The sequence below is a fragment of the Chiloscyllium plagiosum genome, unplaced genomic scaffold (assembly GCF_037043375.1).
Source record: "Chiloscyllium plagiosum isolate Xiang-an unplaced genomic scaffold, Cpla_swu_hap1 HiC_scaffold_14, whole genome shotgun sequence".
Classification (NCBI taxonomy): domain Eukaryota; kingdom Metazoa; phylum Chordata; class Chondrichthyes; order Orectolobiformes; family Hemiscylliidae; genus Chiloscyllium; species Chiloscyllium plagiosum.
Window position 1 is genome coordinate 68,383,380 of NW_028270152.1, and position 17,692 is coordinate 68,401,071.

The window sequence follows — 17,692 nt, forward strand, 5'->3', positions numbered from 1 at the left end:
GTCGGGGATTTTAACTTTCCAAACATAAACTATGGCAGTCCCAGTCTAAAGGTTTAGATAGAGAGGAATTTGTTAAGCATGTACAAGAAAATTTTCTGATTCAGTTTGTGGATGTACCTACTAGGGAAGGTGCAAAACTTGACCTACCCTTTGGGAAATAAGGCAGGGCAGGTGATTGGGGACCAGCAACCATAATTCTATTAGTTTTAAAGTAATGATGGAAAAAGATAGACCAAATTTAAAAGTTGAAGTTCTAGATTGGAGGAAGACCAATTTTAATGGTGTTAGGCAAGAGCTGTTTGGGGGCAGATTTTCGCAGGTAAAGGAATGGCTGGAAAATGGGAACTGAAAGTGTTGCTGGAAAAGCGCAGCAGGTCAGGCAGCATCCAGGGAACAGGAGAATCGACGTTTCGGGCATAAGCCCTTCTTCAGGAACAGGATTCCTGAAGAAGGGCTTATGCCCGAAATGTCGATCCTAGGAACCCTCCAACCACAAGGGATGAACTCTGATTTCAACAGTTTCCTCATTTTCCCCCCCCCCCCACCATCTTGTCTCAGCCAAATCCATCAAACTCAGCACCGCCTTCCTAACCTGCAATCTTCTTCCTGACCTCTCCGTATCCACCCCAGTCTGACCTATCACCCTCACCTTGACCTCTTTCCACCTATCGCATTTCCGACACCCCTCCCCCAAGTCCCTCCTCCCTACCTTTTATCTTAGTCTGCTGTTCTTTCCTCAAACTTTCCTCATTCCTGAAGAAGGGCTTATGCCCGAAACGTCGATTCTCCTGTTCCCTGGATGCTGCCTGACCTGCGCTTTTCCAGCAACACATTTTCAGCTCTGATCTCCAGCGTCTGCAGACCTCACTTTCTCCTGGAAAATGGGAAGCCTTCAGAAATGAGATGACGAGAGTGCAAAGACAGTTTCTTCCTGTTAGGGTGAAAGGAAAGGCTGGTAGGTATAGGGAATGTTGGATGACTAAAGAAATTGAGGTTTTGGTTAAGAAAAGGAAGAAACATATGTCAGGTATAGACAGGAATCCTTAGGATCTAAAGGCAATAGGAGTATACTGAAGAGGAAAATCAGAAGGGCAAGAAGGGGACATGAGATAGCTTTGGCAAATAGAATTGAGGAGAATCCAAAGGGTTTTTACAAATACATTAAGGACAAAAAGGTAACTGGGGAGAGAATAGGGTCCCTCAAAGATCAGCATGGTGGCCTTTGTGTAGAGCTGCAGGAGATGGGGGAGATACTAAACAAGTACTTTACGTCAGTGTTTACTGTGGAAAGGGACATAGAAGATACAGGATGTCCATATTACAGAGGAAGAAGTTCTGGATGTCTTGAAACACACAAGTGGATAAATCCCCAGAACCTGATCCGGTGTACCCTAAAACTCTGTAGGAAGCTAGGGAAATGATTGCTGGGCCCCTTGCTGAGATATTTGTATTACTGATAGTCACAGGTGAGGTGCTGGGAAGATTGGAGGTTGACTAATGTGGCGCCACTATTTAAGAAAGGTGGTAACGACCAGCCAGGAACTATAGACCATGAGCCTGATTCTGTAGTGGGCAAGTTGTTGGAGGGAATCCTGAGGGACAAGGTGTACATATATTTGGAAAGGCAAGGATTGACTAGGGATAGTCAACATGGCTTTGTGTGTGGGAAATCATGTCTCTTAAATTTGATTGAGTTTTTTGAAGAAGTAACAAAGGATTGATGATGGCAAAGCAGTAGACGTGATCTATATGGACTTAGTAAGGCATTCGACATGGGGCATTGGTGGGCGAGGTTAGATCTCGTGGAATACAGGGAGAATTAGCCATTTGGATACAGAACTGGCTCAAAGTTAGAAGACAGAGGGTGGTGGTGGAAGGTTGTTTTTCAGACTGGAAGCCTGTCACCGGTGGAGTGCCACAAGGATCGGTGCTGGGCCCACTACTTATCATTTATATAAATGATTTGGATGCGAGCATAAGAGGTACAGTTAGTAAGTTTGCAGATGACACCAAAATTGGAGGTGTAGTGGACAGCGAAGAAGGTTATCTCAGATTACAACAGAATCTTGACCAGATGGGCCAATGGGCTGAGGAGTGGCAAATGGAGTTTAATTCAGATAAATGTGAGGTGCTGCATTTTGGGAAAGCAAATCTTAGGACTTATCCACTTAATGGTAAGGTCCTAGGGGGTGTTGCTGAACAAAGAGACCTTGGAGTGCAGGTTCACAGTGGAGTCGCAGGTAGATAGGTTAATGAAGAAAGCGTTTGGTCAGAGTACGAGTACAGGAGTTGGGAGGTCATGTTGCGGCTGCACAGGACATTGGTTAGGCCACTATTGGAATATTGCATCCAATTCTGGTCTTCCTATTGGAAAGATGTTGTGAAACTTGAAAAGGTTCAGAAAAGATTTACAAGGATGTTGCCAGGGTCGGAGGATTTGAGCTATTGGGAAAGGTTGAATAGGCTGGGGCTGTTTTCCCTGGAGCATAGGAGGCTGAGGGGTGACGTTATAGAGGTTTATAAAATCATGTGGGACATGGATAGGATAAATACAGTCTTTTTCCTGGTGGGGGAGTCCAGAACTCAAGTGCATAGGTTTCAGGTGAGAGGGGAAAGATATAAAAGATACCTAAGGGGCAACTTTTTCATGCAGAGGGTTGTGTGTGTGGAATGGGCTTCTAGGGGAAGTGGTGGAGGCTGGTACAATTGCAACATTTAAAAGGCACCTGGATGGATATGAGTAGGAAGACTTGAGGGATATTGGCCGGGTGCTGGCAGGTGGGACTAGATTAGGTTGGGATCTCTGGTTGGCATGGACAAGTTGGACTGAAGGGTCTGTTTCTGTGCTGCACATCTCTATGAATCTATTACTCAAAGATACTGTACAAATATGACATGATGCCTCCACCTTGTGGCTGTTCTGTATGAAGTTGCTTTTATTTTGATATGTCCTGAATTGTCCATTTAGAGTCAGAGGTGTACAGCACGGAACAGACCCTTCGGTCCAATTTGTCCCTGCCTGATTGTTCTATAATTAAATTGGAATTAATTTGAATGCTTAACTTTTCTTGATTGTGTAGTTGTCACTGAAAATTTCCTCAGCTTTTTAAGCATCAAAGAATATTAGATTTTCCATCGACAGCCTTTCTTTCCTTCAGTGTTGCCCAGAATGCACAGTTTTTGCATTTGAGAATTCCGATGCATCAACTAAATTGGCATTTCTGAAAATAATCCAACCTGCTATGAAGGACTCAGAAATCATTTGCTCCAAAGCTGTTCTACATGTTTTTCATCACTTATCTCCCGAGGCCCTACTCAGCTAGGGTTCAGGAGAAGGAAGCAGCAGACAAGCGATGTGGCTGGGAGGGGTGATCCGTAACTGGGAGTATTGGGAACTAGTTTGTGGCAGTGCAGGAGAGGCAATAAACATTGATTAGTGAGCAGACAAAATAGTACAAGGTAAATAGGAAGACCATTTTTTAAGAAAAAGATATTTCATTTACAAATATTGTTTTAATTATTGCTTTCCTGATGAGACAGGCATGTCAGAACTACTATTTATATATTGCTTGTAATGAGAAAATTTAGCTTTTGTTCCCTCCTTGGAGTTGTACATTTCAAGAGCCGAACTGTAATGTTTTGAGGACTTGCTGTACTCAAAATAGTACCTTTATTTTTCTATTGTTTACAGCATGTAATTATTGCCATTCAGAATGTTGAGTGGTTTTCATGAAATACTTTTAGATGTTGCAAAGTTCCTAACCAAGTGCTTTTTAGATAGATTCTAGAATACTGGCAGTAAACACAGGAGCAAAAACAGCCTATGATTGGAAGGTATTCAGAAGGGAAGTGAATTGCTAGGTGTGCGCCAAAATAGGATTTTTATTTTGAGGGATGTGGGCATGAGGGAGAGATCGGGGAAGTAGGAGGCTTCATGGTGGGGCATGTTTCTGGTTGAAGAGTGGGAAGGAAGAGGCTGCATGGTGGGGAAGTGAAAGAACATAAGTTAAACCTGTCAACAAACAAATCTAATCTAACTGGAAACCATAAAAACACTATCACCTGAGATAATTAATTCCTTTCTTCCAAATGAATGTTGAATCTCTAGCTTAAGGCTATTATAATTGAGGAACTATTGTAGGGGGGGGGTGTGAATTGTGGATAACTTATGAAATCAGTCTCCATTTTAAATTGATATTAAGATCTAAGATTCAGTTTTTAAAAAAAAGGTTGGTTTTGTGTGCCTATGCCACGGGGATGCATTAACTGGGACATCACCCATTTATGGCAGGAGTGTTTAGCGTGACTTATTTTTGTGAATGCGTCAGTAATTTTTGAAATTAACCATTATTGCCAACTCCGTCTTATTGGCTTGGATCAATTTGTATGTTTTTGTAAGAAGTTAACACTTGATTAGCTGTTGTGGCTTTACATTTATAATGCAGATTTGTACTTGTTTGTTTTTTTATTCACTCAAGGTGTATGGGACCCATTGGCTAGGGCATTATTTATTGCCCAAGCTCCACAGCCTTTGAGAAGATAGTGTTAAAGTACAGATTTGAGATGGCTCAGGAAAACCCTTGTGAACTCAATTAGTAAGCCTCTCTTGATTCTTCCTGGAGATTGTACTCTCTGGTAGTCTGGAATAAAAAGCCTTTTTAGGACAGTTTTGTTTAATTTTACTCATCCCCTTTATTTACCAATAGCATCACTGTTACACCATAACACAGATACCTATAAACTAAATTAACTAGGTTCTAATAACCCAGGAGAGTAGGAGATCAGCTCTTCCTGGCAGACTACTATGCTGTACTATCACAAAATGGCTTCCTTTATACAAAAAGTTTACAGAAGTACTGAATGTTCTATATTAGACGGATAACTGTGAAAGACAATAATTCATAAGGAAGAGGAGTTCATTGACAGGTCTATGTGACTGATCACTCCTACAGGCCCTAAGCCATTCATCAGGTGGGAAAAACAAATTCAGCCGAGTTAGGCGTCTGCTGGTGAGATAAGCTGTCATAAAGAGGTACCAGTCTGAGCTAATTGAAGAGTTCATAATGTAATTTTGCACAGATCGCATGTCTGATACAATTGTTTTACAAAATTGCTTCTTAGCAAGGAGGGCAAACATTTGACCATAAAATGGCTTCCTGAGAGATTGTCTCAGAATCTCTTCAATGTTAGGTTTAGAATCATTTTTAAGCTAGGAGCAGATTCCTGCTTTTTATCTTAAGCACTGAATCATTCTGTTCCTGAGGCTAAGATGTTACCGTGAGGTTGCATTGAAATTGATTCATTAGTCTCAAATTAAACATGCTTTTTTTTTCAGGGTTGTGATTCAAATTCAAAAATACATAAGATCTGATTAGTTAGAATTGACAGTGGAGCAGTCTGTAAGGTCTGTAGAATGGTCTGCAAGGACAGCAAGTAAGTTAAAGCTTCATCAATATTACCTTTTAAAGAATTTGCATTTCATAACCAGTAATAGCTACTCAAAATCGTAGTCTCAAATATAATTAAGTTCAATCCATAGCAAGTAAGCACAGAGTTAATTTTCTACTCTCTCTCTCTCTCTCTCTCTCTCTCTCTCCCTTTCGCAAGTCAGGGACTTGTAATTGAAAAGATGATTTTTCTTCTGTCTGCCTCGCTTGCAAGGGGTAGTAAGAATCCGTTATAATTGATGGGACCTGACAATCACTTACAAGGCTTTTGATGCTGAGTTTCATTTTGAGGTCAGAATCAAACAGTCATTAATTTCACAAGGGAACAGCTGTGAATGTTATCACTCGGTATCCTGTTTACACAGATTCACTGATGTTAAGGCAAATGTCCTTAATTGCCTTAGAGCATCCTGTTATCACTTGGTGAGAACAGATGTTTTTATCTTCTGCATAATTTGGGTTCCCTCTTTTTATTTCTCTGGGCCTCCCTGCCTATCTTGCTTATTTTCTAGTGCGCAGCAAATGTGTTCTATAATTAAGTATTACATTTTAGTCTAAATGTTTAAGGACAAGTTTTAAGGCTATAGACTTTCTCAATAGTGGTAAGCTGCAGCCTTGAACTGCTGTAATTCATTTGGTGAAATACACTCACAATTATATAGGGGCCAGCTTCTAAGATTTTGACCCTGTGATATTGAAGGAACTGTTATATATTTTTAAGTCAGGATTGTGAATGTCTTGGAAGGGAGCTTGTGGGTAGTGGCGTTCCCATGTATCTGCTGTCCTTGCCCTGGCATGAAGTGTTGAAGTTGGAGGAAGAAGTCATTGTCTCCATAGGGCTTGTAAGTCTAATCGGGGCTGGGATGACGGTGAGCAGTCTAATAGAGCTAGAGAGTTTAAATGGCTGGGAAATAATGGGCAAATGGAGCAGAATTTCCATAGATCATGACACCGCTGCAGAGACAGCAAAACCTGATGCAGGCAGAAGTCTTTTCTTCCTCCAGAGGCTGCAGGGGATGTAAGTGTTTTTCTTCAAAAATAGAAAATTCTGTTAGTGAGGTAGCTTCAACAGTTTATTTATTTGACCAGTCAATAGAGATTGACAAGTTTAAACCTGTGTACTGGAAATAAAATGTATGGTTAATAACTTCTGATCCCTTGCATAAAATGGACTTCTAGATTTATTCCTTACTGTTAAAGAATAACTGAACAAGAACAGTTTTTCTTTATTTGATAAGATGTTATTGACATGGTGAAAATTAACCATATTTTGTTTGGATTTGAGTAAATTCAAGTGTGTAGGTCATCTTCGTTACTCAAAAAACGTATGAAAAATGTCAGCATGGGTTTATAATTCTCAAACTTCTTTGGCCTTTAGTCTCAAGCCCCAACCTTGGGTCACCTAGTTGTCATGATAATTCAACTATCTTGTCTGGTTTCTCAGTTCTCCTTACCTCTTTGTTCTGTGCAGCAACAAGTACTATACCTCCAGGTGTAGCAACAGAAAAGGCCCATCAGCCTTATTGAGTCTGCTCTGACATTCACTAAGATTATGGCTGACCTGATAGTCAACTTGGCTTTCCTGCCTTCCTCCCCATAAGGGTTGTAGAGGAATACAACGCAGAAACAGGCCCTTCGGCCCAACTCGTCCATGCCTATCAGACTTCCGAAATTGAACAAGCCCCATTTGCCTGCATTTAGTCCATATCTCTCTCAAACCTTCCTATCATGTACCTGTCCAAATGTATTTTAAATGTTGTAATTGTACCCACTTTTACCACGTCCTCTGGCAGCTCGTTGCACACCACCATCTGTATACAAAAGTTGCCTTTTTTAAAAAATCTTTCCCTCTCGGCTTAAATCTCAGCCCTCTAGTTTGGGCTCCCCTACCCCTGGAAAAACACCTTGGCTATTCAGCTTATCGATGCCCTCTTGATTTTATAAGCCTCTAAGAACACCCCTCTGCCTCCTATGCTCCAAGGGAAAAGAAAGTCACAGCCTATCAACCCTCTCCTTATAATTCCAACCTTGGTAACATCATTTTGCACTCTTTCCAGTTTAATAACCTGCTTCTTACACAGTACTCTAAATATGACCTTTCCAATGTCTTGAGCAGCCATAACATGACGTCACAACTCCCGAGCTCCATGCTTTGATTGAAAGCAAGTATGCCAAATGCCTTATTTCTTCCCCACCATCCCACCGTCTACGTGTGACACCACTTTCAAGGAACTATGTATGTGCACCCCTACATCTTTTTTTGTTTGACAACACTCCCAGCACTTTCCCATTAAGCTGGGTCCAGAGGTTCACTGAAGATAAGAAATCCCACTGATGTACTACTCTCTGAGAAGGAGTTCCTCCTCTGTTAACTGGGTGACCCCTTCCTCTGACGTTATGCCTTCTGATCCTAGACTCTCCCACAAGGGGAACCACCCTCTCCAGTCCCTGTCGAATCTTGTCTGTTTCAATAAGGTCACTTCTCATTCTTTTGAATTCCAAACCTGTTAGTTTCCAAGTGTGACCTGACTAGTATTGCTTGAATGAAACCTCCTTATTTATGCTCTGTTCCCTTTGAAATAAAGGCCAGCATTTCTGTTACCTGCTGAATTTGCAAAGTAGCTTTTTTTGATTTATGTGGACTCTGTTTTTTTTTGCTGTACCTTCTGAAGCACTTCTCCATTTAAATAATTTTCAGATCCTCTCTTATTTTTGCCAAAGTGCATAATCTCACTTTTCCACCTTGTGCTCCATCTACCAAATTTTTGCCTATTGGCTTAACCTGTCCGTCTGTCCTCTTAACTTGCCTTTCCACCTATTTTTGTCGTCTTGGTGATAGAACATTAATTTTCCTCATCCAAGTCCTTTAATATATTATAAATAATTGTGATCCTGGACCTGATCCCAGAGGCACCCTGCTAGTTACTGATTGACATCCTGAAAACTTGGAAGTATAATTACATCCACCGTGTACCCTTTTTTTATCCAGCTTATTACCACCTCAGAGAATACTTATAAATTTGTCCAGAATGACTTCTACTTCATGAAGCCATGCTGACTCTGCATTACATATTTCTAATTGCTTTGTTGTTACATTTTCCCAATAGCAGACATTAACTGGCCTATTGTTACCTGTGTTGTTTGTCTGCTTTGCTTTTCGGATAAGCATGTTACATTGGCAATTTTTCAATGCTCTTCCAGAATCTAACGGTTCTTGTAAGTTTACTATCTGTTATACCTGTAGCTACTTCCTTTAATGTTCTAGGACATGATCCATGATGTCTAAGGAATTTCAGTATTTAGCCCTATTGGTTCTCCTGGTAATTTTTCTCTCGTGATTAGATGTAGTGATTATTTTCTCTCTCTTTTTGCCCCTTGATTGTTTATTATTTTTGGAATGCTATTAGTATTTGCAGGGAGAAAGTGAGGACTGCAGATGCTGGAGATCAGAGCTGAAAAATGTGTTGCTGGAAAAGTGCAGCAGATCAGGCAGCATCCAAGGAGCAGGAGAATCGACGTTTCGGGCATAAGCCCTTAGTATTTGCAGCAGTTTTAACCGTAGAAAAATGTCCGTTAGTAAATTAAACTCCTTGTCACTTATTCCTATTTTGTCATATATTTGTTGATTTTGTAATATTGATTTTGTTTTATCATTGCTATAAATTTAGAGTACCACAAACGAAAGGGGAAGTCCTCCTACAGTTTTGAGCAGTACCTTGAAGCAGGGATCCATCTCTGTGGTCCAGAGAAGACATCACAAAAATCACATTCAACAAGAGACTTGGAAGGCAGCATCAACACAGGGTGCTAAAGTCCTCTGGCTTAAAGCCTTATCGGAAGCTACTGGTGGTGCTTTAAGTAAAAAGCAGCCACTAAACGCCACTAGAACTAGCAACCACTCCAAAGAAAAACAGGCTGGATTAGTATCTACAGAACCTCTCTCAAAATATTGTGGGAAAAAACCTAGAGAGATTTGCCAAGAGAAGAACAATGTCCAGGATTTGTTTCAATACAGCTGTCAAGAGCATGAAACTGATGAGGAAAATAATTCTGTAGAACCAAAGTGCAACAATGAATTGAATACCTCTTCAAGAAATATTTTCAAAAAGCCGAACCCAGAGCTGGTATTTGAGGATGTAGCTCTGGATAATAAGCAAAGCATGAATGAAAGAAACGAAAACATCTTTTCAAAAAATGATACTGATCAATGTAAAATATTCATGGTAAGGCCTGTGATTTTCTTATTGTTTTTGTCACCATTGTGTTACAAAGGATTTAAGTTCAGGAGCAAGTTTTCTTTTTGTTGAGGCATATTCTTTTTTCCACAGAAGAACTTTCACTGGCTCTTGCTGCCCATTCTGTCCATGGTGTTTAAAGTTGAATGTAGAGAAAGTAATTTACATAACATCGAATTTTAATCGGGTACAATTTGAAAAGGTGATAGTTAAATTAGTTGCTGAGAAACCAAGAATGACAGAACTGTGCACTAATGTAAGCAAATGACCTTTTAAGGAGCAATTGCAATGTTACAAAACAAATGTATATTTTCCACCCTCCATCCCATGTAAAACATGTAGCTTTGGTATGCTAATATAAAAGCCAGATCTTTGTTGGTGAAAAGCAGGGGGTCAACTTGCACATAAGTATTTTTGAGGAGTTGAAATCAATGCTGGTTCTTGAACTATAGATAATGATCCTGTCTTGACTGTTGCTGCTGTGGTTCTAAGTTCATCAGGGAATTTTATTCCAGGCTACTTATTTCTGACAGTTTAAATAAGAGCATGTATGAAAAAGACTCGTTCGACTGTTCCCTCAACCCCACTCCAAAAGCTAGCATGAGGGGTATATTTTTAAAGAACTGTTTTGTTTTTGGGCAAACAGTTAAGGGGTCAACTTTTACATGATCAGCTGTTATGGAATATAAGCAGTCCTTTAAGTTTCAGAATTCTGTGGCAAAATAGAGCTATTTAGAAATCAAGAAACATTCAAGAAGGCAGTGTGGAAAGAACTAAAAAATAAAAAGTTGTCAAATGTGAGGTGAGACCCAAAAACTGAGTTATTAGAGAATAAGTATAAATTGGCAGAAATACTTAACTATAATAACAATATGTGGATGTTGGAAATCTGAAATAAAAACAAATGCTGGAAATATCGAGCAGCTCTGGCACCATCTGTGGAGAGAGAAATAGAATTACAGGTTGTATCTTATAACATTCCAGTTCTGACAAAAGATCATTAGACCTGAAATTTTAACTTTGTTTTTCTCTCCACAGAAGCTACCAGACATGCTGAGTATGTCTGTTTTATACTTGAGTACCTTGTTTCAGTGTTTACAAAATAATCAAGAGGGGGCTAAATGGAGATAAAATATTAGAAAGGTTTAGTTAAGCTTGAGTGTTGAAATTTGGCAGGATACATTCAAAGACTTTGAAAGAAATGGGGGAACAAATGAGGCCATTGAAATTTGTGATCTGGAGATAAGAGTATGTAATACAAATGTTAAGCATTTAAGGGGCTGTTGTAGCTTTGGTAATTACCTGTCAGTTACAGGGAAGATTTTAGAATCATTTTAAAGATGGGACTAACTATCTAGAAGAGAAATAATTTGGAAACAATCAACACATTTCAGAAAGGAAGATTGTTTGTTTGGAAAACCTGATTTTATTTTTCAGGAGGGTGACAAGTATGGTGAATGGGGAAATTGTAGCAGATGTGATCTATGTGGATGTTTAGAAAAACATTTTTTTTGGCAAGGTATCTCTCAGGTGACAATTGAGAAATATTTCCAGCAGCCTGAAAATTGCAAGGGGATAAAATTGGATTTGAAGCTCATTTGAAAGAAGGAAATAAAGTTGGGAATTATTTATCACTGATTAGATGTAAGGGTGGCACTGCTGCCTCACAGCGCCAGGGACCCAGGTTAGATTCCAGCCTTGGGAATCCCATAATCCAAAGATGTGCAGGTTAGGTGAATTGGCCATGCTAAATTGCCCGTAGTGTTCAGGCATCTGTAGGTTCGATGCATTAGTCAGGGGTAAATATAGGGGAAGGGAATGGGTGTGGGTGGGTTGCTTTTCAGAGGGTTAGTGTGGACTTGAGGCCAAAGGGTCTGTTTCCACACTGTAGGAATTCTAATTCTAATAGAAGAAATGGTAGTCTTAGACAGATGAATTGGAAAGGAGGCTAATGGTATTTAAATATGTAAACCAAAGCTGTTAATTCTGTAACCCAAAGGACTATTCATGAAAAGGAGTGTTTCCAATGAAATTCCGTTTCATTTAATGAGGTGCTACTTTTGTTTTTTAAACTAGTATCAGAAAGGCTCTGTGGAAGAGCATGGAGATTTGGAGTTAAGGTTCATGATATTAAAATCAGTATGTCAGAGGTAAAGATGAAGTTGCCATCGTTTTAATAAACCATGGGGTACACTCTCATTAGAGAGAGATGACTGGTGGTCGTTTAACCTGAGGATTACCATGCCTCAGTCCAGGAGAGCAATTGAGAAGGAGAATCCTTCATGGTAACCTTAGTCAGCATGGGAATTGAACCCAAGCTGTCTGCATCACTGCATTACAAGCCAGCCATCCAACCAACTGACTAGCTGATCCCATAATTAAGAGGACAAGGATTGAACACTGGGTTTGTCCTAAAATGTTCCATGTTGAGCTACAAATTATAGATAGGGCTGAGATTGTACAGAGAATATAGTTAAGATTAAATATAATGCTTTGTTTTTAAAAAATGTAGGAAGTATTCAGCAGTTCTCACAGCAATAGAATAAATGTCAGACCAGTCACTGACCTGAAATACTAACTCTGAATCTTCTCCACTGATTCTGCTACTGTTTTGTTTTAGATTTTCAACATGTTCAGTCTCTAGCTCATGTTTAGTAGAATGTAACATATGAGGAAATACAAAAAAACTTTGAAAAATTGGGCTGCCCTCATAGAGCAGTAAATACAGTGCAATTTCATAGATGTTTAAAATTGTGAAACAGTTGAGATTCTTCTGCACTCTCTAGTCACCAGAAAACAAAGGAACATAGATCTTTTGCTTAAGACCCAATCTAGGGAAACATTAGAGAAACATCCACATTTTGAATAGGTATATGTCCCATATAAATATAGCTAAAAGGAAAGATTCCTATCCCTAAACTTATTGAAGTTGGATAGTATTTGAAGTTCGGTTCTTGATGTGCTAAACTTTTATCCTACTCTAAGATCAAACTAACCTACATACCTTTTAATTAGCTATCATCCATGTACCTATCCAAGAGTTGCTTAAATGTCCCTAATGTGTATGACTCTACTACCAGAACTGAACATACTATTCCAAGTATGTTCTAACCAGGGCGCTGTAAAGTTGCATCATAACCTCACCGCTCTTAAACGCAATCATGCTGCTAATGAAATGCCAACACATCACACGCTGCCTTAACAGCCCTATCAACTTGGGTGGCAACTTTGAAGGATCTGTGGAAGTGGACTCCAAGATCCCTCTGTTCCTTCACACTGCATTCAAATTTGACCTTCCAAAATGAATCACTTCACATTTTCCCAGGTTGAACTGCATCTGTCACTTATCAGCCCAGCTCTGCATGCTGTCAATGTCCCATTGCAATCTTCACACTATCCACCACTCATCTAACCTTTGTGTCTACTTGCACTCAGGAGGTTCCAGTCAATATTAGGAAAGTTGAAATCACCCATGACAACAAACCTGTTACTTCTGCACCTTTCCAAAATCTGACTCCCAAACTGCTTGTCAGTGTCTGCTGCTATTTGGGGGGGATCTGTAGAAAATTCCCAATAAAGTGACTGCTCCTTTCCTGTTTCTGACTTCCACCCATACTGACTCTAGACAAACCCTCCTCGATGATCATCCTTTCTGTAGCTGCGATATTATCCCTGATTAGCAATGTCACTGCCCCTAAGCATTCCTTTTGAACCATCTGAACCCTGGAACATCCAAAAACCATTCCTGCCCCTGTGATATCCAAGTCTCCATAATAGCCACAACATCCAATTACTGATCCGTGCTCGAAGTTAATCATTCTTACTCTTGATACTTGTGTTAAAATAGACACACTTGAACCCATCACACTGCAAATTTGCCCCATCAACTGTCTGTCCTTGTTCAGAGACTCTCTGCATGGTGTATCTGGCTGTAATTTAGAATAGTCCCTAGTATGACCACTGTGTCTAAAATCACACAACACCAGGTTATAGTCCAACAGGTTTATTTGGAAGCACTAGCTTTTGAAGCGTTGCTACTTCATCCAGTGGTTTCTGATGGAGTGGAGCTCTGAAAGCTAGTGCTTCCAAATAAACCTGTTGGACTATAACCTGCTGTTGTGATTTTCAACTCTGTCTACCCCAGTCCAACACTGGCACCTCCAAGTCATGACTGTGTTGTGGTTGCACAGCAGCCCAAAAGTCTCCACGTAGACTGTGCATAATTCAGCAGCCCCTCTGTAAATTACTACATTCATAGCTGTGTTTTTAAAAAAGAAAAATGGGGTAAGCACTTAGATCTCCCATACATTGTGAAACTAAGGGGAGATTGTTGCCTCCCATTGTACCTAAATGTTTTGTTCTCAGTATTTTTAGAACAGATCTCATTTCTAGAATGTCACTTGCTAAACGGAACATTTGTGCACCTTTCTAGTATTTGAATCTGGGGGTCCCTGTATTTATAACTTTTGGAACAGTCTGTGATACCTGTAGAGAGAAGCTAAGTTTATAAAATAAATGTGTTTTTTCTTAATTTGGTTGGAAAGCAGTGTAATCTGTCTAAATCCAGCTTCAAAGTGCACATATAGCATAATCTCTGCACTGTAGTTTTCAAATATAATTTATTCATTTCATTTTGGCTTGTAAGATCAAGGTTATGCCATCCTCGTTTCATTTAACAGAAATTGACCCCTCATGAGGATCCATCCTTTGGAAGCAACTGTTCTGATGTTGAAGATCTCTCTGCTTTAGCTATGTCTCCACAGGAAGATTCCAGTCCAACATGCAACCTGAAAAACTACAAGACCAGTACGCCATTAGCAGCCAAATATGTAACCCATCCACCGTTCATGTGCTTGAACCCTTCTTATCCATATTCAGAATACCGAGCAAGCCCTCAAACCCCTCAGCAATCTTCATCGAACATTCTTTACAAAAATTGGTATCAGCCTAACTGTGAAGATAGAACAGAATCTTCTTCAAGCCATTTAGTAAATTCCTCACAATGTTTACAGTCCACTATTCACAGTAGCTTGTCTTTTGAATCTTTTGGCTGCTCATTACGTCAGTTTGAAAACAGCAATAGCCTTAATACGAGTACAGGTTCTCTCGACTCTTCAGTACTCAATTCTGAAGCCCTGGCTGATGATTTAGAGAATTGTCGTGAAGTAAAGTGGGGGTTGAACTACCAAAAGGAGGGCTTTATAGACACACACTGCCATTTGGACTTTTTGTTCTCTAAGTTGTCTTTTAGTGGGACATTTTCAAACTTTATGAAAGTTTATGACAGCACATTCCCAGTGGAGTTTCTTGGGTGTATCACAGATTTTTGTGACCCTCGTAGTCTGGTTCATGGGAACGTATGGGAATCTATACTGGATGAACCACTGGTTTGGGGTGCTTTTGGCTGCCACCCTCATTTTGCCCGTTACTACACAAATTTACAAGAAAAGGCGATTATTCAAGCACTGAGACACCCTAAAGCAGTTGCTTTTGGAGAGATAGGATTGGATTATTCTTACAAGTGTTCAACAGATGTTGCCAAACAAAAGCAGGTATGTGGACGGGAGACTAAGCATCTATCAGCGAATTAGTTTCTTGTAAACATTAAAGTATGTAAATATTAATTAAATCAAAGATCTCTGGCAATGTTGCCTTTAAAACCCAATAAATGTTTGTCGGTAATTATTTTGAACTGATTCTCCCAGAATGGATTTGGATAGTAAACTTATCAATTCAGACTATTCTGTTCTTTTCACAAACTACTAGTGAATAGTTTGGAGTTTACATTGGAGATAAATGCTAACCTAGCTGGTGGTGCCTTCATCTTGTGATTGAAATTTTTCATCCTTGTTAGGGTGCAAAATAACAGATTCCCTTATCAGATGAATGATTAAACCCTTGGAGTTGAAGCATTACAATGCTATCCTTCAGTGAATAATTGACTCCCATTACTCACGGTAATCTGCTTCATGGCTTTATCCATGTCAGCATTGCTCATAGCGAGCTTTGCTCGTTGATGCGCAATTGGCGACATGGGTCTTTTTCTCATGGTGGTAAAATATAGAATAAAGTCTATTCAGAAAGGCACTGTTTTTTCTGTCTCAATATATAATTTGAAAATTTTAAAAGATCGGCTCATGTTTGGCACTAATTTCATAATTCATGAACAAAATTTGAATAGCGGTTGCTGATAGCTATTATGCTTTTGTCACTTTTTTCAATTTTTTAAAACTGCATTGTTTCATTGACCTATTGCAGGCCTCTTTTGCTTTGCCTTGCACCATTATCCCTTTTGTAATATAATTTCACCTGCCTTCTGTCCTATCTTGCCTCTTCCTCTTGCAGTTCTTTCCTCCCCTTAGTTCACTTTCCATGTCTTCACAACGTGGTCAGGGTCTGTTACATGTCTAAATTAATCCTGCTGTACTAAAAGATCAATTAGTCTGAAACACTTGCCCCTCTCCACAAATGCTGCCTGAACTGCTGGGTATTTCTAAGATTTTCTGTTTTTCAAAAAATTTGTGAATTTGCTAACATCACTAAATGATTCTCCATAAGCACAGCAATCTAGCTTCCAAAAAATAACCATATTAATGACTTCATTCACACTGATTTTTAACTAATTTCTTCACACTGATCATTGTGCTAAAGGTATAATACACAGCAAAAACTTATTTCACCATTCTAAAATAAACACTAAACTTGCTCAAATACATTTGCCATTCACTTTGGAAATACCTTGGTTTCTGCCACATGGGGATTGACCCAGAAATTTCACCTGGATGTTTGGTGCTCAGATTTCCAATTCCTATGAACAAATGTAATGCATAGTGCACCATAGATTTTTTTTTTTTGTTTAGCTTAAACCTTCAAGTTGAAATTTAAGCCAATGCTGTTATAATTTCTGAAATAGAGAGAAGCAATGAATGAGCTTATATTTGTATGGTATAAACCAAATCGTGGAGAAACTAATTTGACTGCATTTGTGGAAAGAAAAACTATTAATATGGAGTCTGATATTACTTTTCTTCAGAACTTCAACTCCATTAGTTGGTGCATGTGCTTTGGGATTGGGATGAAGGAATGATCAATGATTATGCCAATTTCAACTCAAAGGAGATGACAGCCATTCAAAAGTTAATTTCTTTGTTCAGGCATTGCCCCATCAACCAACCTCTGATTTAAAATTTAAATTTGCATTTAACTGGTGCTTTCTCTATGACAATACTTGTACCAATCAGGATACTCCTTTTCATATGGTATAAAAAGTTTATTTGCCCCATAAATTATGCTTTTGAGTTCAAGATAAGATACTGCCAAATGAAATTTTGACTACATTCTCGCTTTTCTCCTCCAGGTCTTTGAAAGACAGCTAAAACTTGCAGTGGCATTAAAGAAGCCTCTTGTCATACATGGCAGGGATGCTGATGAAGACTTATTTGAACTAATGAAAACTCATGTCCCAAAGGACTACAGGATTCATAGGTAAAAGGTGTTTCTACTTGAGCTCTGACTTTGTAAGGGGGCTTTCGCTTGTTTAATACCATGTGTGCATACAAATCCCCAGAATGCATGAACACTTGAAACTAATGCGTAGATTTGATCTTTTGTTTTTCTGTTTTTCTATGCATACATGTTGTGCACTGGTCCCATAAAAGTAGGTTCTCTTCAGGGCTGCTTCTGCATTGATCTATGTTCTGTAGTGTAGACAAACAGATTCATTTTGAAATTAAATCACTGAAATTTCCCAGCTAGCCTTCATGAAAGTCAGATTGTCCACAGTTATCAACATCAATAAAATAACCAAAGGGCTAATGGCCATACAATCTGAAATGTAATTACTGGGGGTCTTGTACAATTTTGGGTATTTAGCCGTTCATCATCTGAAATTTTCTCAGTGATCATACATGGGATTCAGGTAGTTTAGTCTATTGTGTTGAAGTTATTTGTTAAACTGACATTTAAATAGTCTTTCAATTCTATCCATTTTCTCACTTATTTATATACCTG

General features: G+C 39.2%; 2 protein-coding genes across 4 annotated transcripts in view; one reads left to right on the forward strand and one right to left on the reverse strand.

Moving 5' to 3' along the window:
* The window catches only part of tatdn2 (TatD DNase domain containing 2), a 38,139-nt gene that overhangs the window by 6,552 nt on the left and 13,895 nt on the right, over positions 1 to 17,692 (forward strand). Inside the window, exons 3-5 of one of the 2 annotated variants that reach the window (XM_043708535.2) lie at positions 9,116 to 9,670; positions 14,362 to 15,234; positions 17,040 to 17,167. In XM_043708535.2, coding sequence (XP_043564470.2) covers positions 9,116 to 9,670; positions 14,362 to 15,234; positions 17,040 to 17,167 — 1,556 coding nt within the window. The remainder of the gene's footprint in view (positions 1 to 9,115; positions 9,671 to 14,361; positions 15,235 to 17,039; positions 17,168 to 17,692) is intronic. The other variant, XM_087994509.1, reaches the window with a different exon arrangement.
* LOC122559161 (uncharacterized) overlaps positions 14,325 to 17,692 on the reverse strand; it is a 31,973-nt gene continuing 28,605 nt past the window's right edge. For both annotated transcript variants that reach the window (XR_015759430.1, XR_015759431.1), the window contains exon 3: positions 14,325 to 14,477. The gene's annotated coding sequence lies outside the window, so the exon portion shown is untranslated. The remainder of the gene's footprint in view (positions 14,478 to 17,692) is intronic.